This window comes from Ursus maritimus, unplaced genomic scaffold, assembly GCF_017311325.1.
Source record: "Ursus maritimus isolate PB19 unplaced genomic scaffold, ASM1731132v1 scaffold_6, whole genome shotgun sequence".
Classification (NCBI taxonomy): domain Eukaryota; kingdom Metazoa; phylum Chordata; class Mammalia; order Carnivora; family Ursidae; genus Ursus; species Ursus maritimus.
In genome coordinates this window covers 47890255-47917619 of record NW_024426774.1, presented here as the reverse complement: position 1 = coordinate 47917619, position 27365 = coordinate 47890255, and the positions used below count along the sequence as shown (strand labels likewise).

The 27365-nt window shown below is 45.6% G+C and overlaps 2 protein-coding genes and 2 long non-coding RNA genes across 7 annotated transcripts in view; 2 read left to right on the top strand and 2 right to left on the bottom strand.

Annotated features, from left to right (window-relative positions):
- Nucleotides 1-3902: 3902 nt before the first annotated feature.
- On the bottom strand, nt 3903-7250 carry NAT8 (N-acetyltransferase 8 (putative)). 2 transcript variants are annotated; one of them, XM_008699996.2, is made up of 2 exons: nt 7098-7250; nt 3903-4928 (listed from the first exon to the last, which is right to left on the bottom strand). In XM_008699996.2, the coding sequence occupies exon 2, from the start codon at nt 4849-4851 to the stop codon at nt 4162-4164; it is 690 nt and encodes a 229-aa protein (XP_008698218.1). In that variant the 5' UTR covers nt 4852-4928; nt 7098-7250; the 3' UTR covers nt 3903-4161. The 2 variants fall into 2 exon arrangements, with proteins under 2 accessions (XP_008698218.1, XP_008698217.2); XM_008699995.2 differs by lacking the exon at nt 7098-7250 and adding an exon at nt 6784-7057.
- A 165-nt stretch (nt 7251-7415) lies between these two features.
- LOC103671391 lies at nt 7416-15913 on the top strand. The gene is made up of 3 exons (XR_570876.2): nt 7416-7900; nt 9003-9234; nt 15843-15913. It is a non-coding gene; the product is annotated as an uncharacterized LOC103671391 (long non-coding RNA).
- Nucleotides 13081-19705, bottom strand: TPRKB (TP53RK binding protein). Of its 3 annotated transcripts, none has more exons than XM_008699997.2 (5): nt 19580-19705; nt 17500-17663; nt 15941-16063; nt 14407-14583; nt 13081-13386 (listed from the first exon to the last, which is right to left on the bottom strand). In XM_008699997.2, exons 2-5 carry the CDS (start codon nt 17638-17640, stop codon nt 13300-13302), a joined length of 528 nt encoding a protein of 175 aa, XP_008698219.1. In that variant the 5' UTR covers nt 17641-17663; nt 19580-19705; the 3' UTR covers nt 13081-13299. The 3 variants fall into 3 exon arrangements, with proteins under 3 accessions (XP_008698219.1, XP_008698220.1, XP_040479253.1); XM_008699998.2 differs by lacking the exon at nt 19580-19705 and adding an exon at nt 19388-19527; XM_040623319.1 differs by lacking the exon at nt 19580-19705 and adding an exon at nt 19336-19358.
- A 116-nt stretch (nt 19706-19821) lies between these two features.
- LOC121101020 overlaps nt 19822-27365 on the top strand; it is a 28303-nt gene continuing 20759 nt past the window's right edge. The window contains exon 1 of the long non-coding RNA XR_005832880.1: nt 19822-19912. This is a non-coding gene — a long non-coding RNA (uncharacterized LOC121101020). The remainder of the gene's footprint in view (nt 19913-27365) is intronic.

The following is a 27365-nucleotide window of genomic DNA, read 5'->3' as shown; positions in this document are numbered from 1 at the left end:
TTAAAATTTTACCAAGTTCAGAATAAAACCTCATCTTTCAAATTGAACAAATTACTTATTAGCTGCAGAAAGGTGAAGGGAAGTTTGGAGTCAGCATTCTAGGGTGTTTTACTGCTGGGTCCAAGCCACTGACCTCTAAAATTATCTCGCACCACACCCTCCATCCTTCCTGCTTTCTGGAAAGCTATCAGTCCCCTACACTTGCCCAAAGGGGTCCTTGCACAAGTCACAGAGCTGTACTTTGCCATTCCCTGCGAGCCACTGCCTCACCTCTGCCTGCATTCCCCCAGCCCCAGCTTAGGCACAGCACTTTCTCCTCCTCTTCCAACCCCTTCTCTCCCAAACACACATACAACGCCAGCAGCATCTTATCTCTGCCGGAGTTCCAGGCACACAGGCACTGAGCGTGACATTTAGATTCCCCTTGCTCCACAGCAGGGTACACAGGTGTACTCAAGCCTTCTCCAGCAGTGGCCGTGGGGTTGTGGGTGGCACCTTGCCCGTCATTTGCTTGGTTGGTGCAGACTCATGGCGGCTGTAACTTCCGTAACAACTTCTCAACATCTCTGCTGTCTCCAACTTTTTGTATCCTCCCTTTGGGTTTGCAGCAGCCCCTGGCCGAGAGTTTATGGTAAGGATATAATAGGAAAACATGTTTGTGACTTTGCGGGCTTTAGCGTAAAGGTCAGAGCACAGCAGTCGGGCACGCCCGGCTTACACAGCAGTTGGGAACCCCCAGCTCCCCAGGGTGGAACGCTGCCCTCAGATAATGAGCAGCCAGGAACGCCTGGTCCGCTAAAGGGCAGAACACTGCCCCAACCAGAACTTGATTGCTCTTGACAATAGCCCGCGGGGTCCATAGAAACATGTTTAAGAATAGGCCTCACTTGCTGAGCGTTACAGCATCTAATCCCGTGACCTTCCCCGTGACATACCACCATTCACTAGGATGTGCTAAAGATCATCCCCTCGATTGTCTTTGATTGTTTATTGCCAATAAATAGCAAGGTTGCCGCTGTTCAGGGAGATCTCACTTTTGGCGGTGGCACGCCTTGCCGTCATCCCCTGCACCCACGATCTTTTTTGCAAGCTAACCTGTCTGTGCCTCATCCTTCTCCCGAATCAACACCGGCGCTCCGCAGGCAGTGTCTCGGCAGGGTTTTAGAGCCATCTAAGCTCTTCCTTCTTTATCTCTAAAAACTCTTTACAGGAGAATTTCGTATAACATAAAATTAACAATTTTAAAGTGTGCCCTTTGGTAGCATTTCGTACATTGACGATGTTGTGAAACCACCACCTATATTGAGACTCGAAACATTCCCATTGCCCCAGAAGAAAACCTGCAGCCATCACTCTCCATTTCCCCTTCCCCTATCCCCTGGTAACCCCCTAAACTGTCTTGGTCACCTCCTTTCGAATGTCCACATTTGGGTCTCAGATCTTACTTCTTATCTCATACCTGGTTCCTGGTCTGAAGCTCTGGTTTAACTTCCCATTATCTTTAGCCCACTATCTTGACCTAAATACCCTCCTTCCAATTGACCAACACAGACATGTCCCTCGTACGGCCTCGGGCCCCTGCAGGAAATCACTGCTTCAAAGTCCACTGACCGAGAGTGTGGATTCGGTCTGGAGAATATGAGCAAAGGAGTAGCCTCTAGGGCAGGCCTGGCCTCTGTGCCTGGCTGTTGGAGCACCTTCTGTGGAGCAGGCAATAGGGAGCCGCAGGGTCCCCTGACTTCCTCTGCCTGGGGGGGAGCCAGAGGCTCAGGGGAGGCCTGCCGCATGCAGCATTTAGAATAAAACTGTCTAGGACTAACACTAATGTGCTAATACCACTCTAGTGTGCGTAATAAGCTTTGTGTTCACACTTTTAACAGGCTTCCGGGCAATGCGCTACTGCTAATCTGGGGACCGCACTTTGAGTAGCCGGGACTGAAGCGCAGTAACTGCCCGAAACGTGGGACGAGCTGCCTCCTCCCTGCTCAGAAGTTACCCTTCCAACCCAATTACCCTGGCTGCTCAGCCGAAAAGTGGAGGAGCACGTTTCAACAAAGCACTTTTAACAAAGAGGATAGGTGGGAGAGAGGTGGAAGGAGAATGTTCCAGGCAGAGGGAAGCATGTGTGGAGACCTGAAGCTGAAAGACAGCTTTGGTGTTACTGAAAGAGCTAGAGGAAGCTCAGTGTGGTTAGGCAGTGAGTGCGGGGAACTGGAACAAGTGAGGGACACGCTCCATTCCTGGCTCCGAGTTCTCAGGAGCAGAAGCCCTGTCCCCTTTGGGAAGCCATCCACCAGTCAGTGGGGTGGGTGCCCTTTTGATGTTCTCTGTCCAGTATGGCCATCATCCCCACACTTATGACAACATATCCCCACTTGCTGCCTCCTTGGTTTCTCAGCCCCTTCTGGCCTGTAAGCCTCTGGAGGGCATGGACCACCTCTGCGTGGGATTAGCAACACCGACTAACTGTGATTAAGAAAACTTCCAAAGCATCAGGACCACTGTGGGCCTCCCCCATCTCTAGCACCAGCTGGTGCCCACTTGGGAATTCCTCCTGAGGGGCTGCCTGGCTGGGCCGAGGACAGCTGGTGGGAACCTCCTCTCCCTATACCTCGCAGAGGGGCTGGGCCCAAGGCCCTGCCATTAACTAGAAGCTGGAGCTGGGAGGAAACAGGAGCTTGATTTAAAACAGGGGGTAGAGGTGGGGGGCCCAGTGTAACAGGAGATTGAGATGGTCCAGTCTCCTGAGAAGCACGCAGGGAAGGTGCAAAGGCTGCAGGTGTGGAGGAGGTAGAATGCCTGGCAGAAGGGACCTGGGTCACCCAAGGCTACAGAGAAATGGGCCCCACGGAGGACGGCACAGTTGAGGCCCATGGTCTTGGGTAACAAAACACGAATGTTTGCAGTCATCCATGCATTTGATGAAAGGTCCCCATTTAGGGAAAATGTGCCTGTAGCAATGCCAGTTGGCAGGTTCCGGCCTGGTTTGTGACCTGACTGACCCTTCACAGGAGATAAGCTATAAGCAGGCATACTGCCAGGATGGCAGAGAGTCCCAAACACTGCTGTGTCACAAGACCTAGACTGAAAGGGTGCCTGGACTTCCTGGGTCATAGGGGGATTCACTGGATCCTGGGACTCAGCCTCTGGGTCAGGAGACCCGGTGCCAGTGATGACTTAGCTGGACAAGGTGCAGACTGGGGCACATACCACTTCGCCACCGTATCAGAGGCTTAGGGACAAGAGGGTCAGGCCTGAGGCTTCTGTAAAAATCTGGAGTCCCTGAGTACTTGGGGACAAGAGGCAGGGTCCCAGGTGTGGCAGGTCTGGGAAACTCACCAATCCCATTTCCTCTACCTGGACACACACATTCCCAGCCTCCCTTCAGGCATGTTAGGACTATGTGACTGGGGCCTGGCCAGTGGGGAGGGGGCTGCACCACTTCTCAGTCCAGCCCATGTAAAAATCCCACTCTCCATCCCGGGCTGTCTTCTTCCCTTTCTGAGGAGATGGTGGGTGGGGGCTGAAGCAGGCTGATGGCATTGGGGGCCCCAGTCCTTCTCCCAGGATTCTTCCCACTCTCTCGACACCCTTTGCTGTGTGACTTCAGCAACTCTCACTAAAGAGGCAGGGCCCATTTCTCTTTCTGGGTCGGGGATGTCAGCAGATGTGACACCTGAGAAGCTTGAAATAGTATTTGCTTGTTTCTGCTTCACTTTTTGCTCCTCTGCAATTACCTTAAAACCATCGCTGGGCTTGCGTGCTGGAGAATGAGCTGGCCCGGTCACCCTGTCACTCCAGCCAATCCCACAATGATGTGTGAATTAGGCTGTTTGAGACCAAAAGGGCTGCCAGCCACGTCCAGCCTAAGTTGCTGATGGCGGACACGTGAACTAAAGAAATGTTTATTCATGTGTGTTTATTAGTTTGTTTTAACACAGCCTTCTCATGACACTAGACAGATGAAACAGCAGTCACCCCAAAAGAGAGAAAGGAGCAGAGACAGCCACCCCCAAACCATCCCCCGCACGGGGTTCCCAGGGAAGGAACAGTAAGCTCTCACTGTGCTGTCACACTGAGACCTAGGGGTTTGCTCGCTACCTCAGCAGAGCCGTCCCTCTCCTGACTCAGCCACAAGGAACTGGATCACAGGCCCCCTTCCTACTCCTGTGCCTGAGAGGCCTGAGCAGAGGGCAGGTGGTAGACAAACACGACCGAAGGAATATCAGCCAGCCTCCAGCTCGGGCGGAAGAAGAACTGGTGACTCTCCTGGAAGCCCATGCGCTGGTAGAGGGCCAAGGCCGAGTGCTGCAACACGCTGGTGCTGAGGATGACTTGGCTGTAGCCCTGGTCATGTGCGAACTGGAGGACGGTCCTGACCAGGGCTTTGGCTATCCCCTGACCTCGGTGCTCCAAGGCCACGCACAGGTGAAACAGCTCCAACCGCTCCTTACGCAGGGGGCGCTCCTCCACGGGCAGCACACCCACCATGCCCACCACCTGCCCCTCAGCCTCGGCCACCCAGAAGCAGGAGCCGGGCTCGCTCAAGTAGAACTTCGTGATGTCGGACATGTCTGTGCGCAAGGATACGACTCTAAACTCAGTCCAGGGGCATTTGGAGAGGAATCTCAGAGCAGTGAGGAGGGTGAGGCTGGCTACAAGGGCCAGGAGCCAGGAGCCAGAGACCAGGAAGAGGGCGAAGGGCACCCCAAGCAAGAGCACCAGGGTTCGGGGCAGCTTCAGGATGTGACGGAAGGTGAGGGGGGGGAACTCTTCAAATGCCTGGGAGAACACGTCCACGACCTGTGTGCGGTCGCTCTCCCGGTATTTGCGGATGTGGTAAGGAGCCATGGAGTTCTGCTTTGCCTGAACCTCAAAGTCCACAAAAGAGAGTGAATGAGGTGTCCCTGCACACCTTCCCAGCAGCCCTAGGGAAGAGAAAGGAAGCCAGGTAAGTGCCCCATCTCTGCCACCTCCCAGGAGTGGGGGAGACCCTGCTCGAGGGCATTTCTGCTTTTGCCCTGGAAGATGTAGGCAACAGCCACTGGGAGAAGGTGTAGGCTCAGAACGATTTGCATATGATCCTGGCTCCATCCCTTTCTAGCTGTGTAAACTTGGCATGTCACCTAACTTCTCTGAACCTCTGTTCCTTCATCTGTGGAACAGGGTAAAATAAAAACCTGCCTTCTGGGATGATTTTGAGGATTTAATAAAATAAGACATACAGGAGCACCTGGGTGGCTCAGTCTGTTAAGCATCTGCCTTTGGCTCCAGTCATGATCTCAGGGCCTTGGGATTGAGCCCTGGGTGGGGCTCCCTGCTCAGTGGGGAGTCTGCTTCTCCCTCTCTCTCTGCTCCTCCCCCTGCTCATGCTCACACTCACTCTCAAATAAATAAATAAATAAATAATCTTTTAAAAAATAAAATAACACATACAAACTCTGGTATATAAAATACCCTCCTCTCCACCCTCTTTCCCCTCTTACTGGCTCACTTAGCTTCTTGGTATGTTGGAGTGGCTCCATGCAGCAGTCAGACCATGTGTCCCCCTGCCTTTTGGTCCCTAGAGAGGGACCATACGTGGCAGGAATCCTGTATTCCAAAGTTCTTTTTTTTTTAAATATATTTCTTTTAAGATTTTATTTGTTTATCAGAGAGTGAGCACAAGCAGGGGGAGCAGCAGAGGGAGAAGCACGCTCCCCATTAAACAAGGAGCCCGATGTGGGACTCAATCCTTGGATACTGGGATCATGACCCGAGCTGAAGGCAGATGCTTAACCAACTGAGCTATCCAGGTGTCTCATTTTTTTAAAAGATTTATTTATTTATTTGAGAGAGAAAGAGAGCACAAGCAGGCAGAGGGAGAAGGAGAAGCAGACTCCCTACTTAGCAAGGAGCCCAAGGCAGGGCTCGGTCCTAAGACCCTGAGATCGTGACCTGAGCCTAAGGCAGATGCTTAACAGACTGAGCCACCCAGGCGCCCCCAAGTAAAAGTTTCAACAAAGGCTCCTTCCCCCTTGACTGCAAATTTTTAGGCTGCTGAGGTGGCATAGGAGTCAAAGATCAGGGCACCTGAGTGGCTCAGTTGGTTAAGTGTCTGCCTTGGGCTCAGGTCATGACCTTGGAATCCTGGGACCCAGTCCCATGTCAGGCTCCCCACTCAGCGGGGAGTCTGCTTCTCTCTCTCCCTCTGCTTGTGCGCTCTCTCCCTCTCTCAAATAAATTTTAAAAATCTTCAAAAAAAAAAAAAAAAAAAGGCAAACATCAAAAAAGGCCCAGACTTCATCCCCAGAGGAGGGTCCCCTGCTCCAGGCCTCTCTCAAGACACTCTCCTTCAACCCACGTCCTCTCACCTGCTACCACAACAGACTTGAATGTCCAGGACGGGTCAGGAAGGCTTCTGCCCTCAGCCTCTGACTGGCATCCAGGTGAGACTGCCCAGGGCTCGCCCACCACCAGGAACCAGGCCCTCCCTGGACGGCCACCTCATTGGCTGGCTTCTGCACATTCGATAATCATAAGCCCCAGGATCAAGAGGCTGGGCGATGACGCAGCAGGAGGCCCATTCTCCACTGACCTCTGTGACAGCCAGGGAATTAGCCTGCAGGGGGGAAGCCTGTCCTGGCACACCTCAGGGGACCTTGCCCTCGCGGATGGCCTACACGCTTCCTCCCACGGTGGTTCGGGCCTTGGAGCATCTCCCAGCGGGCACCTTGATGTGCTCGGGGGTCCACCCCGGCCCCTGCACACAGCTTCCCGGAGCCTGGGGATGGCACGCCTCACCTTGTGCTGTCATCACACGCTAGAGCCCAGACCCGTGGCTCAGCACGCAGGTGCTGTCTCCCTGCCCAGGCTCGCCCGGCTCTGAGGGAAACTGATGGTTTGCAGTTCCCCGCCCTCCTCTCACTAGGCTCCATCGGCCCTCGTTCGTTCGTGGGCCCGTGCAGCCACAGCTGTTGACTGTTTTGCACCGAGACCCACTAAAGCAGCGAAAAACCGAAGAGCAGACCGCCGGCCCGGGACGCCTATACGCTGGGGGGAGGGGCGCGTCCGCCCCCGCACGTACGTAGCGCGCCCCTCCGCCCATGCGCCCTCACCTCGGCGCGCGGTCAGGTGGCGTTTCTGGGTCTCGCGGCTCCTGAAGCCAGGCTCTCATCCTCCTTAGAGCTGCGTGGGTGCTGTTATCAAACGCTGGCCTGGGCGAGGCGCTATGTGGGCGGTCGGGCCACCGCGGAGGGCCTGGCACATCCGGGTTTTCCGTGCTAGGCGCTCCTCAGGAGTTCCCGGCAGTGGCAGCCCCCCAGGGGGGCGGGGCGGCGCGGCGCGGAGCGAGGCCGGCGGCCGTATGGGGTGACAGAGCTTCCCCCGGGAGGACCCTCGGGTAGACTGGGAGGAGAGAGAGAGCTGAGCGAGGCTGAGGGAAGGAGCGCGTCTGGGGCGGAGGGAACAGAGGCCTGAGGACCCTGAGGCAGGACAGAGGCAAGGTTTTCCGACGTGGCCACGGAGGGAGGAAGGGAGTGATGAGGGCGGCTGGGGCCCGGGCGGGTGCGGCCTGTCGTCCCGGGTGTGGAGTTTGGACTCTACTCCATCGCTATGCTTTTACCTGGGGAGTAACATAGGCAGGGGTGTGCGCACGTGTGTGCATGCCTGCGTGCCTGTGTGTTGCTCTGGCCACGTCTGGAGAGTGGATGGGAGGAGACAGTAGTGGAAGCACATATTCCCCACCCCACAGGCTAGTGTAGCAGTGCAGGTGAAAAAGAGCCCCAAGGTACAGATACGCAGGTTGCTCACTGTTCAAGAGCATCTGGCCAAGGAGGCCTCGTCGGAACAAAAATAGACCCCTATTCCACTCACCAAGCGGTGAGTCCTGGCACAGAGCTGAGTCTGGCTAAAGGAAAAGGTGACCTTTTTCTTTTTTGCTCAAAGGCATCACTGCCCTGGGCTGTCATCAATGGGCTGCGTCTGTGTGAAAGGGGTGTCTTGTTCTATGTTCACTAAGGAGCCACAGGGGCTAGCAGAGGCCCTACAAGAGTACGTGGTGGCTTGGACCAGAGTGAGGCGTTCCAGGTGCTGAGAACCAGCCCACCTGTAGGTGCATTTTGGGGGCAGAAATGGCAGGAGTTTGTAATGACCCAAAAGGGAATGAGGATGAGGAAGGGGTCAGAGTGACAGCCACATTTCTGGCAAGAGCCTCTAGAGGATGCTGGAGAGAGAGAGACAGACTTGAGGAGAAAAATCATGACTGCCCCTAGTGATACCATCCTGAGGCCTTCTGGTCAGAAACCATAGGCTGGCAAGCCCCCCGGGGTGGGGCGGGGGGGGAGGGTGTCCGGTGGAAGGAGACTGCTGACATTCCAGGTCTTTGGCACCCAACAAGGCCAAAGGGTAGAGTTTAACATGAAATCTGAGGGGTGAGCCATGGGTATTTGCTACATTGGTTTCATACCAAAATTTGAACTAGGAATCAAAAGGGGCTCCAAAGTACAATTGAGCTTTCCTAGTGAATGTAATATTAACTAGTCAAAAACCTAATAGTCAAGCTGAAGGGCCAGAGGTCTGTAATCTGATCCCATGCTCTCCTTCCCTGTACTCTCACTCTCACGTGGCCTTCTCAAAACCCAATGGCCTTTGTTTCCATTCAGGCTTTTCATCCTTCCTCACAGCCATAAACAGGGATGATGAGGATTTATTGATATGAAAAAAAAAGTCAAAATATAGTTCTAAGAAATACTAGAGGGGCGCCTGGGTGGCACAGCGGTTAAGCGTCTGCCTTCGGCTCAGGGCGTGATCCCGGCGTTATGGGATCGAGTCCCACATCAGGCTCCTCCGCTATGAGCCTGCTTCTTCCTCTCCCACTCCCCCTGCTTGTGTTCCCTCTCTCGCTGGCTGTCTCTATCTCTGTCAAATAAATAAATAAAATCTTTTTTAAAAAAAGAAAAAAACTACAAAACAGTAGGTTTTAACTCATTTTTTTAAAAATATAACTTGAAACTGATGTACAGACACAAGCATGCAGAGAGAAAAGTCTGAGCGATCATACCAAATGCTGGCAGCAGGTGTCTCTGGATGGAGGACGTACGGGTCATTCTCTGTGCAAAAGATAGAGCCTGGAGTGTGCTGAGGCTCCAGGCTCCTGCTTCAGATGGCGAAGAGAGGCTTGGGAATCTACCTGGCTCTGCCTCAGCCGGATCTGAGAATCTAAAGGCACCCAGCTAAGATCATGAACTCCTACAGGTAAGGCAGATGTGTTTATGCTATTACTTCATGTTTTAGTTAACTGTTGTACTGTGTATAACTCAGTGGCATTCAGCACATTCACTATGTTGTGCAACTGCCACCTCTACCAGGTTCCAAAGCGTGTTCACAACCCAAAAGGAAGCCCCTGGCCCCTACGCAGGTTGCACTCTCTCCTCTCGCCCTGGCAACAACTAACCTGCTTTCTGGATGTTTCATTTAAATGGAATCATGTGATAGGTGAATTTCTGTGTTCCACTTCTTTCCCTTTGTTTTCAAGGTGCACCCATGTTGTAGCATATATCAGTAGGTCATGGCTTTTGGTGGCTGCATAATATTCCACGGTAGGGATATCCCACACTTGTTTATCCATTCATCCATTAAGGGACACTTAGGTTGTTTCCACCTTTTGGCTATTGTGAATTGTGCTGTTATGAACATTGGTGTACACGTTTTGGGTTGAGCACCTGTTTTCAGTTCTATTGGGTATACCTAGAACCTAGGTATACCTAGGAGTGGAATTTCTGGGTCATATGATGACTTTATGTTTAACATTTTGAGGAGCTGCCATACTGTTGTCCGAAGTGGCTGAACTGTACTACTTTCCCACCAGCAACGAGTCCTATTTTATTTTCCTGTCTTCCTCAGCACTACTGCCTGGTACATAAAGAGAAATCAGATGCCTCATACTGTGAGGAATCTCTTTTCCTCAGCTCTGTTTGATATTCATGACAACCTAAGAACTAAGGTTGATATTAATGTCCCCATTTTACAAAAGGAAAACTAAGGCCAGAAAAGCTGAAATCTCCTACCCAAGGCCTCATAGAATCACCATAATTCCACAGGTTGTGGATTTGAGAGAAACATGTCACTAAAACCCCACACTTAAACATCTATGAAAAATATTCCCTACTGCACCAGCACAGCCCAGAAATGGGCCAGGGAGATGGACAGTACATAAGTGGCATTACATTTTGGAAGTCTCAGGGAGAAGAGAACATCAATTCAGCTTCATTTAACTTAAGTTCCCAGAAAGAATCTCCCCTAACCTCTCCTCAGGGTTCTCAGTTACCCAACCTCAGGCCGATGCCCTGAACTTCTTCTTCTTCTTTTTTTTTTTTTTTTTTTTAAGATTTTATTTATTTATTTGACAGAGAGACAGCCAGCGAGAGAGGAACACAAGCAGGGGGAGTGGGAGAGGAAGAAGCAGGCCCCCAGCGGAGGAGCCCGATGTGGGACTCGATCCCGGAATGCCGGGATCACGCCCTGAGCTGAAGGCAGACGCCTAACGACTGATTGCGCTACCCAGGTGCCCCCGATGCCCTGAGCTTCTGAGAGCTCGTCATTTAAAGGAAATGAGTGGATGAAAATTGTGGCAAATCCTTTCAAGGGGAAAGAAGTAGGGGGATGGGTCATCCTTCCTAAGATGTTCAGGAATCCTTGGACAACGATTCCAGCACAACGGAAATGTTTTGTAACCTTACAACTAATTGTCTGAGAAAGTGAAAGGGTATCAGGCCCCGACACTCAAATTAGGGTAACTCCAGCAGATTTTATGCAGATGATCAAAGGGGCTAATTCTGAAGGTGTGGGTGGGTAGAGGGGGACTAAGGATGGTGCAAGAACCAGGCGTGTTACTGCTTGGAGGCCTGAAGTGAGGCGGGAGGGAGAGTTGACAAGAACCTAACCCAGGAGTTGAAAGGTTCAGGGACAAAGCCAGCCCATATGACCTTGCAGGGAGGAGTCAGGAGAATAAATATGCTGGCCTCACACTCTCTTCCCAACTCCAGTCTCCTAGGGGCCTCCCACTGGCCGAACCGGTCAGAGGAGTCCTCTTGCTGCCATATAGGTCAGCCTCCCAGAACAGGGAGGGGGGATGGGTGAAGAGTGACCTGGAGGGGAACATGGGAAGTCAATGGCACAAAGGATTAGGAAAACATCAGTAACAGGCAAATTCGATGAATACAATCTGCTCATTCTGAGACCAACCAAACCAGGTTATGCTTTCCTCAATATTGTGATATGAGTGCAGGGTGGCTGCTGTCAGCAAACCGGGAGCAGGGAAGTGGCTGCAGTGGGGAGTACAGAATGGTACCTTTCTGCTCTGAAAAGTTTCTAATGAGTTCAGCTCCTCATCCCCAAGAATTCTACTTCACAGAAGCTATCTAAAAGAAAGAGAAACATGTACAAAGATTTATTTGCAAAAGTGAAACACTGAAACCAATATAAATGTATAAAAATAGGAGACTTAGTAGGTATATGACATGTTCCACGTCAATAAAAAGAATGTGAGTGACGGCATGGGAGGGGCAGGGGCAGTGCCACGGAGGTGTTTGGAGCACTGGGGCCTGGGGTTATTCAGATCAGACTGTTACTCTGTCAGGGGAAGAGATGCCTTTGAAATGGAGATGGCTGGGGGAGGCACCACCTTAATCAAGTGATCAAACTTTGTATGACTAATGATGGGGCCAGTGGACACGTTCCTCCTGGTGACGCGCAATGGCAAGGACACAACATTTACCTACTGTTACTCCCAAAAATATTTAAGCTGATTTAAATCATGAACAAATCCAGATAGTGCGGAATTCTGAAAGATACCTAGGGTGCTCTTCGAAAAAATGTCAAAATCATTCTTAAGAGGTTTGCTTCAGATGAAAAGAGATGAGATATGACAACTAAACACTGTGTAGGCTGAAGTGCCGGTCTACAACTTAACCTTGAAATCATTCAGAAGTATGTGCGTGTGTGTATTGTACACACCTGAGTGCAGGTAGGCAGATCGGAGAGCAAGAGGCAAGAGCAAACAAATATAGCAAAATGCTAAGAACAGTGAATTTGCATGAAAGGTACACGGACTTTTATTGTATTATTGTTAATTGTTCTCTAGGTTTGAAATTTTTTGAAAGAGACTTCAGAGACTAGATCTGTTTCCTTGCTGGTAAAAATCTCTTGGAACTGTAGTAAGGACTAAATGAGGTAGTGCATATAAAATGCTAAGCACACTGCACACAAGAAATGTTAGAGATGTATGTACGTGCCTTATTATTTATGATCACGATAGAAATCACTAAGTATTTCCACCTCCCTGCTTTCCAGCATGTGGCAAGATCACACTTCTCTGTCCCTTTTGAGGTTGGCAGGGCGACGTGACTGGCTTTGGACAGTGAAACATAAGATAAGCAGACGGGGTTTGAGTCATTGCCCTGTGTGTTTACGGTTTCACACTGGCTGTGCAGACTGAGCATGACAGACTTTTGCCGTGTGAAGCCAATGAGCTTTAGGGACTGTAATTGAAACCTAACCTAACCCAGAAGTCTAGAAGTATGGACCTCAGGTTGAATCCTGCCCACCATTTGTTTTTGTCAATTGAGTTTCACTGAACAGAGCCATACTCATCATTTATGGCCTGTGGATACTATGACAGCAAGAGTTGAGTAGGTGCAACAGAAAGCTTATGGCCTGCAAAGCTGAAAATATTTACTATCTGGCCCTTCACAGAAGTTTGCTGACCCTTGACCAAGGCTGTCTTAACTGCTACAATCAAAATAGAAGATAAGTCAAGAAAAGAAACTCCAAGCCATTTATAAAACATGGCTTTATACTAGCTGTATGACCTTGAGCAAGTTACTTATTATTTGTATTATCTTTTAGTTGCCTTGTGCGTAAAATGGTGGTAAAACTAGTATTTACCTCCTCATAAGATTATGATGAATGAATTCTTGTATGTAAAATGCTTGGAACCAGGAGGCTGGGAAGGGAAATGCCAGAGTAGCCAGAAGTAGGCAGGGATATAAGCTGATGAATATAAATCACTAAGGCAAGAACCTAGTAAACACCCAATTATTCCAATTACATAAAGATGAAATATATTTGAATAGAAACATAAGACTAGAAGACAACACATAATAGCAACAGTGGCTATCTTTTAAAATATTAAGAGAGAAACCAGTAGTGGCTTTTTTTCTTTTTGTAACATTGTGTTTTCTACCACTGAACATATATAATAAGAGAGAAAAATCCATGTTATTTTTATAAATGCTGAAGATTTTAAATATTTCTGTCATTTCACAAAACATCTTTTGTTGACATTCTACAAATGATACCATCCAATAATGTTCCAATACTTTCTTCTTGCGAAGATAGTTTATATATCTGTAAAAATAGAAGACAAATTATGGCATGCTATTTTTCATGCACTACTCATTTTCATCATACAAACATGTATAAGTGAAATTATCATTCAACTACTGGGATAATGGTATGAAATCACAATTCACAAACGTGACTAAAATATGCAAAGTAGATGGCAACTCATCATTTATGTCAAAAGTTCCCTTTAAGTTGCACTTATGGTGATAACCCTCTAAACACAGAAACCAAATTTGTAACAATTTTAAAAGCATACATCTAGACATTAAAGATCAAGCTTACACAGGGGCGCCTGGGTAGTTCAGTTGGTTAAGCAACTGCCTCCAGCTCAGGTCATGACCCCAGCGTCCTGGGATTCAGCCCAGCATCAGGCTCCATCCTATGGTCCTGGCTGGGATCAGTCCTGGGATCGAGCCCCGCATCTGCATTGGCATCGGGCTCCCTGCTCAGCGGGGGAGTCTGCTTCTCCCTCTGCCCCTCTCCCTACCCCTGCTCGTGTGCTCTTTGCACACTCTCTCAAATAAATAAAATCTTAAAAAAAAAAAGGATACACAGTGCATTTGAGATGTAAAATATAGAATGTCTTTATTCTTAGAGAATGCTTTTATCAACTAAATTTCTAACTATATTTTACGTAAACTTGCACATTCTAATTCTTTTTTTTTTTTAAGATTTTATTTATTTATTTGACAGAGACAGCCAGCGAGAGAGGGAACACAAGCAGGGGGAGTGGGAGAGGAAGAAGCAGGCTCCCAGCGGAGGAGCCTGATGTGGGGCTCAATCCCAGATCACCGGGATCACGCCCTGAGCCGAAGGCAGACGCTTAACGACTGCGCTACCCAGGCGCCCCTGCACCTTCTAATTCTTAGCTTCTATAATTATTTTCAAGTAATTTTTAATTACATTAACTTTTTAAAAAAAAAAAACAAAACCAAAAACCCCCAGAAGCATTGGTGATCAATAAGCAAACAGCATCGGTTTTATTCTTCATCACACTCTTTCTAAAAATACAGATTTACAAACCTTTTTGACTTCTGTAATATTTGTTATGTCAGGAAGGTTTTCCAGAGAAACTTGATGACCTTCAACCTGAGATATTAGGTCTTCTTGATTTATTTGTTTTTCTCTCTCTTCAATGTAAACAATTAGAACTGAAGTGTCATTTGCTGAGATACCAAATTTTTTCAAAGCTTCTGAAATCTAAGGAAAAAAAAAAGGAAAGACAATAAACCAGTAGTTTGTGTGTCTGAAACCTCTCCCCATCAGCCTCCTTCTCTGGTGGGTTATTTTACATATCCTAATTGGTTCTCTCCACCTACAGTGTTTCTCTTCAACAGCCCTTCCCAACACCCGCCAGCTCTGCCTCTAGAGCACTCTGCTTACCGCTGCACCTCCTGACTGCACAGTCAAGCCCATTCTTGGCATGGCACACAAACACCCCCTCCTTCTGATCCCCAGTGACCCTCCAGCCATGCACGCCTACCTTCTAGCCAGCCTGGACTGTGTGGGGGTCCCATCATTTCACACTTTTTTCCCCATCCTCTGCCTGGAGTGCCCTCACCCTTTACCATCCAATGCACAGGGCAGTCCCCGCTGCACCCTCCTCCTTACAGGAGTTGCTTCCTTGCTGCTCCCATCAGTTTGAATTATTATTCCCACTATATCATTAATCTTAGAGCAGTTGGATTTCTGTTGTTTCCCTGCCTTCCTCAGGAGCATATTTGTTTCTCCTGTCCTGGAACTATAGCCAAAAGTGGTTGACAACCCCAACAGATGCTCACTGAATTGAATAGTTTCTCAAGTTATTTCAAATGATCTCAAAGAAATAATTCTTTGGTAATTTTTTCACTAGGTACCAAGGAATTCTATTATCCTGCATTTTGTAAACTTTATAAAATTTCAAACATTACTTTAAATCATGCCACAGCTTTCCCAATTATCCTCTGGATGATATTAATACCTGGTTGGTGTGTTATTAACTGTAGTGGTAATACTCAAAGTTCATCAGCAAAATTTGTTTTTTGTCTTTATGTGCCACAGATGGAACTAAATTAGCTCAATAACTTTGATTACTATCAGTATCTCAAACCACAAACTTCCTGTGCGCAGGGGTTGAGTGAGCCCATGTTAAGGGCTGTTCCCGGTAACCAGCAGGCTTCTGGATATGGAAAAGACATGGATTCTATCCTCAAGGAGTTTATAAGGAGCGTAGACGTGCATAATACACAAATATCCATGCTTAATGTTGTACCATTTAAGTGTATATATTGTTTAGAGGGATCTTCCTGCTCCTATTATATGGTAGGATGGACAGATAAAACTACCCTCATTTAATGTAGCTAAACTTTACTCATATATGAAATGACTGCAAAGCTTATTTACCTAGTAAGAGGCAGTGCTAAACCTCAACTCTGTCCAGAACTCTTTTAACTATTATTTTCCTTTGTTACTAACAACAGGCATACAGGAATTTAGCCTCCAACCCAACACTAGGGAACACATGGTATATCATGGCAAGATCAACAGAAATAAAGTAAGTGATATCCATATTAATTACATTGTTATTTGGGGAAAGGTTGAAAATAATTTCAGTTGATAGAGTTCTTGTCTTCATTTTTCCCAATTTGTAGAGATGAATTGCTTTGTTTGCTGCCACAAGTATCTGAAATGGATCGACAATCTACCAAAGAGAACAGAAGGAGTTACACATGGAGCATCTGGAGCACTCTGGAGATGCGTGCCTTATCTCTTGGTAACTCCAATGTCAGGCTGTTTTACTTCACCACAATTTCTATGGACTATGTTTTCAAAATTGCTGGGTGTTCAGAAAATCATAGGATTTTAAAGCGGCAAGAAACTTAAATAGTAAAAAGTTTTTAAATAACATCGAGAACTAATATCATGGGAAAAGCCATATTCTAAACATTTTACATGTTTTATTTTAAATCAGTATTATTATTCATGTGCAGATGAGGAAACCAAAGAATGTCTGGGTTTGAATCCCAGCTCTGTCACTTACCACTGAGGGGAGTTGGGCAAATTCCTTAGTTTTATCTGTTAGATGCAGATAATCATAGTGGTTACTTCATAGGCTTGTTGTGAAGATTGAATGAGTTGGTACATGGAAAGGAAGAGAGTAAGCACTCTCTAAACGTTGGCCACCACTTGCTCAAAGTCCTAATGGCAGAGCTGGGATTAAATCCTGCTGCCGCAGTTCCTCGGTGTGTGCTCTTAACTACTATGCACGTCCCCTGTGCAGAGATTTTTTTCCCCCAACTAACAGCTTTTTAAAATTTCTATGTATTTATTTCTTAAATTCTTTAAATTCAAATTTAGTTTACATATACTATATTATTAGTTTCTGAGGTAGAATTTCGTGATTCATCACTTGCATAGAACACCCAGTGCTCATTACATCAAGTGCCCTCCTTAATGGCCATCACCCAGTTACCCCATCCCCCCACCCACCTCCCCTCCAGCAACGGTCAGTTTGTTTCCTAGAGTTCAGCATCTCTTATGGTTTGCCTATTTTCATCTTTTTAAATTTCTCCTTCCCTTCCCCTACGTTCATGTTTTGTTTCTTAAATTCTACATGAGTGAAATCATATGGTATTTGTCTTTCTCTGACAGAATTCTTTCACTTAGCATAATACCCTCTAGTTCCACCCATGTCGTTGCAAATGGCAAGATTTCAGTCTTTCTGATGGCTGAGTAGTATTCCATTGTATATATGTACCACATCTTCTTTCTCTCTCCACGGACATCTGGGCTCTTTCCATATTTTGGCTATTGTGGACATTGTTGCTATAAACATTAGGGTGCATGTGCCCCTTCGAAGCCTGTGCAGAGATTTTTCTAGTTTAGATGAGATGAAGATCCAGGCATTTGCCATTACTTCAGAGCCAGACCACAACCCATCTTATCTCGTGGGGGAGTTCCTGGCACTTCCGCTTCTATTCACTGTTAAATTCAAGGTTGGCCCAGTCTGACTCCACAGCCTGGACAAGAACTCTTTACCCAAAAAGGTGACAATTTTAGGCTAACCTATAACATCACGAAAAATTAACATATTCTTCAATGCCCCGTTATAGCTCATCTATTCTCACTTGTACTTACCACCTTAGGGTTTATTAATGAACCATCAATAGCACCTTCCATGGCCTTTTTTCTCAAGTCTCCAGCATTTTTTACATCTTTAAATAACAGAAGGGTCACCCTGCATTCGGGAAATAGGTCCAGCTGATGTGTTAACTGCATTTCATAGACAAGCAGGATTCTATCTGCATAAAACCAAAAGGACCAAAAGACTTCATTTGTTTAAAAGTTAACGTTATAATACACTAAAAAATATCCTTGCTAACAAATAAATTAAAATAATTTTAATAATAAGATGGCAGAACTGTTAAGCTAGAAGAATCCATCCAAAAGCACATTTAGCATCCTCATGAGATGTTGTCTTCCCACCCCCGCTGAGTTGTTTCAAGCTTCCTTTACCATTCCTCAGAAAGGATCAAGGTTGCTGCCTGGTTCCCTGGTTGTACAGACAGGATCTGATACATGGCTGAGGGGAAGCTTCTCTAACAGACAAGTAGAAGCAGAATGTCAGGAATTTTTTAGACCAGAGGTTACTTATGGTATTAGTGAAACCTCACTCCAACTTAGCCTTTTTAGCTTTCTGGTCTTACCATTTTATATATATTTTAGCAGAACCTAGACACAAATATTAAGAAAATAATTTTATTGAAGAAAGTATGACACTTGACTCAAAGATACTCATTTCACATATGACATTTAAGCAAAGAGGTTACAATTACTAAAAAATCAATACCGGCCCTTTCTTAGACATAAGTTTAAAAAGGAAAGGACAAAGACATAAAAGAACATAAAAGACAAGAATTTCACTAACTAGAAAGACAACCATATCCTTGAATTGAAAAACAAAGTATTGCAAAAATTTGATCTTTAAAACAATTTCAGTCAAAGTCTTAGTGAGATATTTGGGTGAGGCAATTTGATAAATTCATTTTACCCTTTTACTTGGTAGGTTCCATTTCTAGGGCTCTTTTCAAGGAATAAATTAAAAACATGAAAATTTATGTAAATTAGATGTCCCTCTTACCATCCTAATAGCAAAAAATTGAAAACAAATTAGCTAATAATGGAATTTGTTGTGACTAAACAACCATTAAAAACTGTAGTCTTGAGCAGTTAAGGATGTGTGAAAACAGCAATAAATAACATTGAGTAAAAACATCTGATTGAAAAACAAAACATAAAATGTAGCATAATTAGTGGGCTTCTCAAAAAAGTGCATAAAAATACTGAAAGGAAAATACACCAAAAAGTTATCTCTGACTTGGTGGAATTACATCTGATTTTTTGTTAGTGAGGAAAAAACAGTATGTGTGAATAATGTCTTGTCACATCGCAGTTCAAACTTTATTAATAGTCATAGCAATGTCAAATGGGGGGGAAAGATACAGGAAAAATATAACGAATATATTCCCAATTTCCAAAAAAAAAGATGCACACAGAAAACAAAAACAGGAAACACACCAAAATATGGCCATCTCGGGTGGTAGGATTACTGGTAATTTTTATCGTCTTCTATTAAAAAAATGTACGTTCTGAATTTTCTACAGTGAGCACACAAAATAGGAATACATATAATCAGCAAGGAAAAAACTCTTCGCTGTTTTATGTTTTTACATTAAGGAAAAAGGACCCCTGGCAAAAGTCACTTCGGCCAGCAACTTCGAATCATCGCCGGACACCCACTCTCGCTCAGCTCCCATAGCTAATGCAGAGGCTTGACGATTCTACCTGTTAGCTATCACTGACCCGTCCACTTCTCGCCCACACCCACCGCCCCCAGCGGCCTCGCTCGCTCAGCTACAGCCGTGGCCTCCCAGGGGCGGTCGCCTCGCAGCTCCTGCCCTCCCATCATCCAACCTCCACCGGGCAGGAAGAGCGATCCTCTCAAAAAGCCCCAGCTGGTCCTTCCCTGCTCATGTGATAAAGCCCCCAGGCCCTCCGATCCGGGCCGTCTCTCCCTCCTCCGCTCGCAGGCGCGCCGGTCCCGCGGTTGCGCTCTTTCCGCCACCGCCGCAACAGCTCTTTCCCCCGTCCTGCCCCCACAGGCAGAGCCCCGACTCCTTCCTCCCGCCCTTCAACTCGCCGTTAAGATTCCATTTACCAAGGCGCCCAGGGCCCCGGGTCCAGGTTCCTCTTAGACTCGCTCCTCCGCCCTCCACGACGTCAGGGAGCGAGCGCCTGTCCCAGCCCTGCTACGTCCCCGGGGCTGCCCTCCGGGCCCCGCCCCCTTCTTCCGCCCGGCCCCGAGAGGACCCACACGCGCGCCCTTCCGGTCCGCTGGGAAGACCCTTCCCTCGGAAACAAAGCCCTCGCTTTCCGGAAGCTGGGCTGTAGCCGAGTTCGCCTCTCCCCACACGCTTCTTCCCCAGCCTGAGCCGTCAGCGGACGCGAAGGAGAGCCGGGGTCCCGTCCGTCACTTCCGGCGACGGGGACGGTAAGGACCCGGGGACTGGACGCTGAGGTCTCGGTGCCGAGTCTCAGCCTTGTCTCCGACGCGTGTTGGGCAAGACGTCGGTTTCTTCCTGTGCAAAGAGCAGTGTTGTCTAGGCTGAGCTCCACCTTCGTCTCCGCTACAGTTCTCTGCAGGGGGACTCGTCCCCTTCTTGCTCTCGGTGCTGTCGGTCATTTAGGGAGGATCTCCTGGAGTAGACCGCGATTTGCCTCCGGTACTTAAAAGATAGGTGACAGGACACTGATGAAATCAACCTCCTCCTGCATCTAGCAGGCCCAGAAATTTCTCATCCCTAAGTGTATCAGCCTCCAAGAGCGGACGTAATCCCCTTATAACAGGTTGCAGAGAATTATTTTCCATGTTCTTTAGGGTTGGAGCTCATCTTGGACAGTACTTTTCTTTAAAGAGGTAAATTTACACAAGTAAATAACAAATATAGCTGTCGGGTGGATATGTGCTATGGAGAAAAAAGGAAAAGGGAGGAATGCCTGGTCGTGGGTATTACTATTTCAAATAGGATGGTGAAGATCTCACCAGAAAGGGCTCTTAGAACAGTGACTGGAGGAGGCGTGGAATCTGTGTGATCTGGGAGAACAAGATTCCAGGCAACAAAGAGTGTTCAAAGGCTCTGAGACACATTAGGCCTTCCGCTATTTAAGAGATAGCAGAGTACCATGGGCTTGAACGCAGTGGGAATATATATGTGAGAAAGATATTCTGACCAGAGACTGATATCCACACTACATAAAGAACGCCTATAATTCAGTAAAACAACCGAATTATGAATGGGTGACATATTTGAACACTGTACAAAAGATATATGAATCAGGCCAATAAGCACATAAGATGCTCAACATCATAGCAGAGTAATGCAAATTTAAAACAACGAGCTACTACTACACACGCCCATAACTAAAATTTTAAAAACTGATAGTACAAACAATTGGTATTGCTGGTTTGAGTTTTATAAAATAGTATAACCATTTTAGAAAAAGAATGGCAGTTTAATAAATCAAATGTGTATTTACTGTCCTCAGCAATTTCATTCCTTGGCATTTACCAGGAGAAATGAAAACATGTACATATAAAGGCCTGTACATGAATGTTCACAGCAACTTTTGCAATTACTCTTAATTGCAAAAGACTAGAAACAACCCAATGCCCAACAACATGTCAACAGATAAATTGTGGTAAATTCATACAACGAAATACTACTCAGTAACAAAAAGGAATGAATTACTGATACTTGACAATGCTTGCAACGTGGATGAATCTAAAAACATGCTCAGCAAAAAAAAAAAAAAGCAAGAAACTAGAACGTAATGTATTACCATATGACCCCTTTTCTACAAAACTTTAGGAATTACAGATTTATTTTAGAGTGACTGGAAAGCAAAAGAGTGATTGCTGGGAATGGAGGAGTGGGAGACAAGGACTGGAAAGGACCCCAAGGGAATCTTTGCCGTGAAGCCAATGTTCTAGATCTTGATGTGGTGTTAGTTACATAGGGAGTACGACTTTGTCAAAATTCATCATACTGTGCACTTTAAAGTATATTTTATAGACTCTAAATTAAGCCTCAATAAAGTTGATTAAAAATAGACATTTAAATAAAGTAGCTCAGTTTTTAGCAGCTTATTTGTAACCCACCCAAAGCTGAAAACCACCATAATGTTCATCAAGTGATGAATAGATAAGCATATCATATATCCCTACAATGGACTACAACTTGGCAATAAAAAGGAACTAACTATTGTGACATAGAATAACGTGGATGAATCTCAAAATAATCATGCTGAATAAAAAAAAAGCCAGACATAAAAGTAGTACATATTGTATGATTCCTCTTACATAAAACTACAGTGACAGGAAGCAGATCAGTGGTTGCTTGGATAGGGGACCTTGGGTGGAAAAAGGGAATTACAAAACAGCACAAGGAAACTTTGGGGGTAATAGATATGTTCTGTCTTAATTGTAGCAATGGTTTCATGGTTGTATACATGTCAAAAGTATCACATTGTATATTTAAAACCATACAGTATATCATATCAATTATATCTCAAACTTATTTATTTATTTTTTGGAGAGGAAGGTGGGGAGGGGCAGAAGGAGAGGGAGAGGATCTTAAGCAGGCTGCACTCCCAGCATGGAGCCTGACACAGGGCATGATATCATGATCCTGAGACCATGACCTGAGCCGAAATCAAGAGTCAGATGCTTAACTGACTGAGCCATGAGGGCGCCCCCTCAAACTTTTAAAAATCACAATGATACAACAATACATATGTATTAGAATAGGTACAATAAAAAGAATTGACAATACTAAGTGCTAGTAAGGATGTGAGCAGCTGGAATTCCTATACCCTGTTGATGGGGATGTAAAATAGTACAGCCATTTGGAAACATTTGGCAGTTTCTTATAAAATTACGTAACACTTACCTCATAGCAGCAGTCTCACTCCAATGGAAATAAACACATATGTTCACACAAAAACCTGTATACAAATGTTTATAGCAACTTTGTTCAGAAGTCAAAAACTGGAAGTCTGTCAACCGGTAGATGGATAAACAAACTGTGGTATATCCATACAATAGAATACTAACTCAGCAACAAAAAGGGAATCGACTATTGATCCCCCTCAGTGACATGGATGGATCTCAAAAGCATTATGCTAAATAAAAGAAATCACATCCAAAAGTCTATATATTGTGTGATTAAACTCACATGACATTCTAAAAAAGGTAAAAATACAGACCAAAAACCCATCAGTGGTTGCCAGGGTCTGGGGTTGGTGGGAGCAGTTGGTTACAAAATGACATGAGGAAAGTTTTGGGGGTGATGGCTAGGTTCTCAATTGTGGTAGTAGTTATAAAACTGAATGCATTTGTCAAAACTCAGAGGAACTGTGCACTAAAAAAGGATGCATTTTACTGTTCTTAAGAAGTCATCTCAGGGGCGCCTGGGTGGCTTAAGTTGGTTCAGTGTCTGCCTTCTGCTCAGGTCATGATTGCAGGGTCTTGGGATCAAGCCCCACATCGGGCTCTGTGCTCAGCAGGGAGCCTGCTTCTCCCTCTCCCTCTGCCTGCTTGTGCATGCACTCTCTCTCTCTGTCAAATAAATAAATAAAATCTTTAAAAAATAAAAAAAAGTTATCTCAGAGGTAAAGATTATCCCTTTACTACAGTTGCAGAGGAAGAGATCACTATGCATCATAAAATTAGTTCAAAAGATCTGATTTGGTAAAGTATTAAATGAAAACTCTCACAAGAATATCAACCTTGTCTGCAATATATAAACTTGCATAATATGAGTAACTGTTACCATCTGATAAAGTGAGTCTAACCTTGGAAGTGTTATCTGAACAAATGGGTCATGGAAGACACCAAGGCTCCAAATACTACTCCCAAGTCATGTGAAAATAACCCCCAGAATAAATGCCTACATACAAGTCTATAGCCTGTACTTCTTGGTAACTTGTTACCTTGAATATAATTGACATTTCTGTATTCCTAAAGATATAAAGATTTGTAGGATCTCAATGTCAGATCAGGAAGAGCCCTGGTACTTCCTACTCTTGTATACATGGTTAAACAATTAAAAACCTGTGACTGCCAGGGCGCCTGGGTGGCACAGCGGTTGGGCGTCTGCCTTCGGCTCAGGGCGTGATCCCGGCGTTATGGGATCGAGCCCCACATCAGGCTCCTCCACCATGAGCCTGCTTCTTCCTCTCCTACTCCCCCTGCTTGTGTTCCCTCTCTCGCTGGCTGTCTCTGTCTCTGTCAAATAAATAAATAAAATCTTAAAAAAAAAAAACACCTGTGACTGCCAAATTTATTAACAAATGTTTATCTTACCTGGCTAAGTCCTCTGGAAAGCAGAGCCTGAGGCAGGGATTAAAGTGCTGACATTTTACTTGGGAAATGGGCAAACATGTTTACTCAGTTGGCTAAACTTTCTCTGCGAGGCTTGAAAGGAATCTTAAGTATGAAAAGATGGGCAAAGGTCACCAGATATCCCAAGAACACCTCTAACAGGAGAGACAGACATCAACAAACAAATGAAAAAAGAAAAAAAAAAAGGAGGAAAACAGTTGATGAAGGGAACAGAAGAAACCTAAAAATAATTGGTAACTTTGGAGAGAAAAGAATACATTCATTAAAAAAAGAAAAAGTACTTGAAAAAAACATGCCAGTCAGAAAATAATATATGGGGGCGCCTGGGTGGCTCAGTCGTTAAGCGTCTGCCTTTGGCTCAGGGCGTGATCCTGGATCCTTGGGATCGAGCCCTACATTAGGCTCCTCCGCTGGGAGCCTGCTTCTTCCTCTCCCACTCCCCCTGCTTGTGTTCCCTCTCTCGCTGGCTGTCTCTATCTCTGTCAAATAAATAAATAAAATCTTAAAAAAAAAAACACCTGTGACTGCCAAATTTATTAACAAATGTTTGATTATCTTACCTGGCTAAGTCCTCTGGAAAGCAGAGCCTGAGGCAGGGATTAAAGTGCTGACATTTTACTTGGGAAATGGGCAAACATGTTTACTCAGTTGGCTAAACTTTCTCTGCAAGGCTTGAAAGGAATCTTAAGTATGAAAAGATGGGCAAAGGTCACCAGATATCCCAAGAACACCTCTAACAGGAGAGACAGACATCAACAAACAAATGAAAAAAGAAAAAAAAAAAGGAGGAAAACAGTTGATGAAGGGAACAGAAGAAACCTAAAAATAATTGGTAACTTTGGAGAGAAAAGAATACATTCATTAAAAAAAGAAAAAGTACTTGAAAAAAAAATGCCAGTCAGAAAATAATGTATGGGGGCGCCTGGGTGGCTCAGTCGTTAAGCGTCTGCCTTTGGCTCAGGGCGTGATCCTGGATCCTTGGGATCGAGCCCTACATCAGGCTCCTCCGTTGGGAGCCTGCTTCTTCCTCTCCCACTCCCCCTGCTTGTGTTCCCTCTCTCTCTGTCATATAAATAAATAAAATCTTAAAAAGAAAATAATATATGGAAGGTAGAAAATAAAGCTGAGGAAATTCTCCTGATTTTAAAAAAAAGGGCAAAAGGTTAAAAATGGAAAATAAGAGAAAAAATACATAATTCACTTAGAGGTACATTTCAATATATATATATTCAACTAGTAGAGGTTCCTGAAATAGAAAGGATAAAACAGAAAATTCCCCAGGACTGATATACACAACTTGCCAGGCTGAAAGGGCTCACTAAGTATACAGCATTACAAATGAAAAAATACTGACACTTTTAAACAGATCATGAAGTTTCAGGACATTTGAGATAAAGAAGATCCTAAAGCTTTCAGAGAGGAAAACTGCAGGTCACAAATAAAAGCTCGAGAATCACAATAGCATAGGGTTTCAAGAACAACAAAATGTGGAAAACAATGAATAAATGCATTTAAAAGTGCCTACCTCCAAGTCTGTAGCCTAGCAAATTATCAATGGAGTGAAAGAATACACCCATTTCACACATGCAAAAGTCTCGAAAAAACTTACGTCCCATTAACCCTCCCTGGGAAGCTAAGGAAGGATATACTCCACCAAACAGGGAAGTACACCATGAAAGCAGCAGCTATGGGATCCAGGAAACAGAAGAGGGGTATAAGAAATGACCAGGGTGACCGTGAAGAGAAATCCCAGGGCAACAGCTATGCCCCAGGCATAGAGAACGATGAAGGTCCCCATCATGGGCCGAGTTGTGCCACCCTCCACCCCTGACGAATTCGTATGTTGAAGTCACCTTAACCCTCAGGACCTCAGAATGTGATTATATTTGGAGATAGGGTCTTTAAAGAGGTAATATGTTTAACAAGGTCATAAGGGTGGGCACTAATCCAATATGACTGGTGTCCTCATAAGAAAGAATCTGAACACAGTCACAGTTGGAAGACCATGTAGGGACAAGGGGAGAAGATGGCCATCTCTACACAGAAGAGACCAACCCTGCCAACACCTTCAGCTTGGATGTCTAGCCTCCAGAACTGTGAGAACAAAAATTTCTGCTGTTTAAGCCGCCCAGTCTGGTGCTCTGTTGAGGCATCCCTAGCAAACTAACACAGCACCCAACCTGGAAAAGGCCAAGAGGGCTCCAGGAAAGATTGCAGACAAGAAAGGATCTGTGTCTATCCTATCCAAATGAAGAGAAATGTTACAGTGGTGTTGGAATCTGAGGGATGAACTGGTGATAGGTGCAGGGAAAAGAAGCAAACAAATGAGGCAAAATGAGGACAAAAGCAGTGTGAGAAAGGAACATAATCTTGGTATGCTATGGCTCAGTATACCTAGGAAACAACATAAACTTAGAATACTGACTGAACTGGAAGCTGGGAAGTAACTATACTGAGGAATGAGGACAGAAGTGTGCATGTGGGTAAATGATGTGCATGAGCCAAATCCGCATCCTCCACAGCAGGAAGTCAACTGGTAATATCACAAACGAAAATATCAGTAAGTGGCAAAATAAACATAGTATTTAAACATGGAGGCAAATAGTAGAAGATAATGCAAAAATATTTAGTGTTGGGGCGCCTGGGTGGCTCCGTCAGTTAAGCGTCCAACTCTTGATTTGGGTTCATTTTTTTAAAATATTTTTTTATTAAATTATGTTAGTCACCATACAGTACATCCCTGGTTTTTGATGTAAAGTTCAATGATTCATTAGTTGTGTATAACACCCAGTGCACCATGCAATACGAGCCCTCCTTACTACCCATCATCAGCCTATCCCATTCCCCCACTCCCCTCCCCTCCGAAGCCCTCAGTTTGTTTCTCAGAGTCCATAGTCTCTCATGTTTCATTCCCCCTTCTGATTACCCCCCCTTTCTTTATCCCTTTCTTCTCCTACCGATCTTCCTAGTTCTTATGTTCCATAGATGAGAGAAACCATATGATAATTGTCTTTCTCTGCTTGACTTATTTCACTTAGCATTATCTCCTCCACTGCTGTCCATGTTGCAGCAAATGTTGAGAAATCGTTCTTTTTGAAAGCTGAATAATATTCCATTGTATATATGGACCACAACTTCTTAATCCAGTCATCTGTTGAAGGGCATCTCGGCTCCTTCCACGATTTAGGTATCGTGGACAATGCTGCTATGGCCCTTCTCTTCACTACGTCTGTATCTTTGGGGTAAATACCCAGTAGTGCAATGCCTGGATCATAGGGTAGCTCAATTTTTAACTTTTTAAGGGACTGCCACACTGTTTTCCAGAGTGGCTGTACCAACTTGCATTCCCACCAACAAAGTAGGAGGGACCCCCTTTCTCCACATCCTCTCCAACAATTGTTGTTTCTTGCCTTGTCAATTTTTGCCATTCTAACTGGCGTAAGGTGGTATCTTAGTGTAGTTTTGATTCGAATTTCCCTGATGGCTAATGATTTTGAACATTTTTTCATGTGTCTGTTAGCCATTTGTGTGTCTTCTTTGG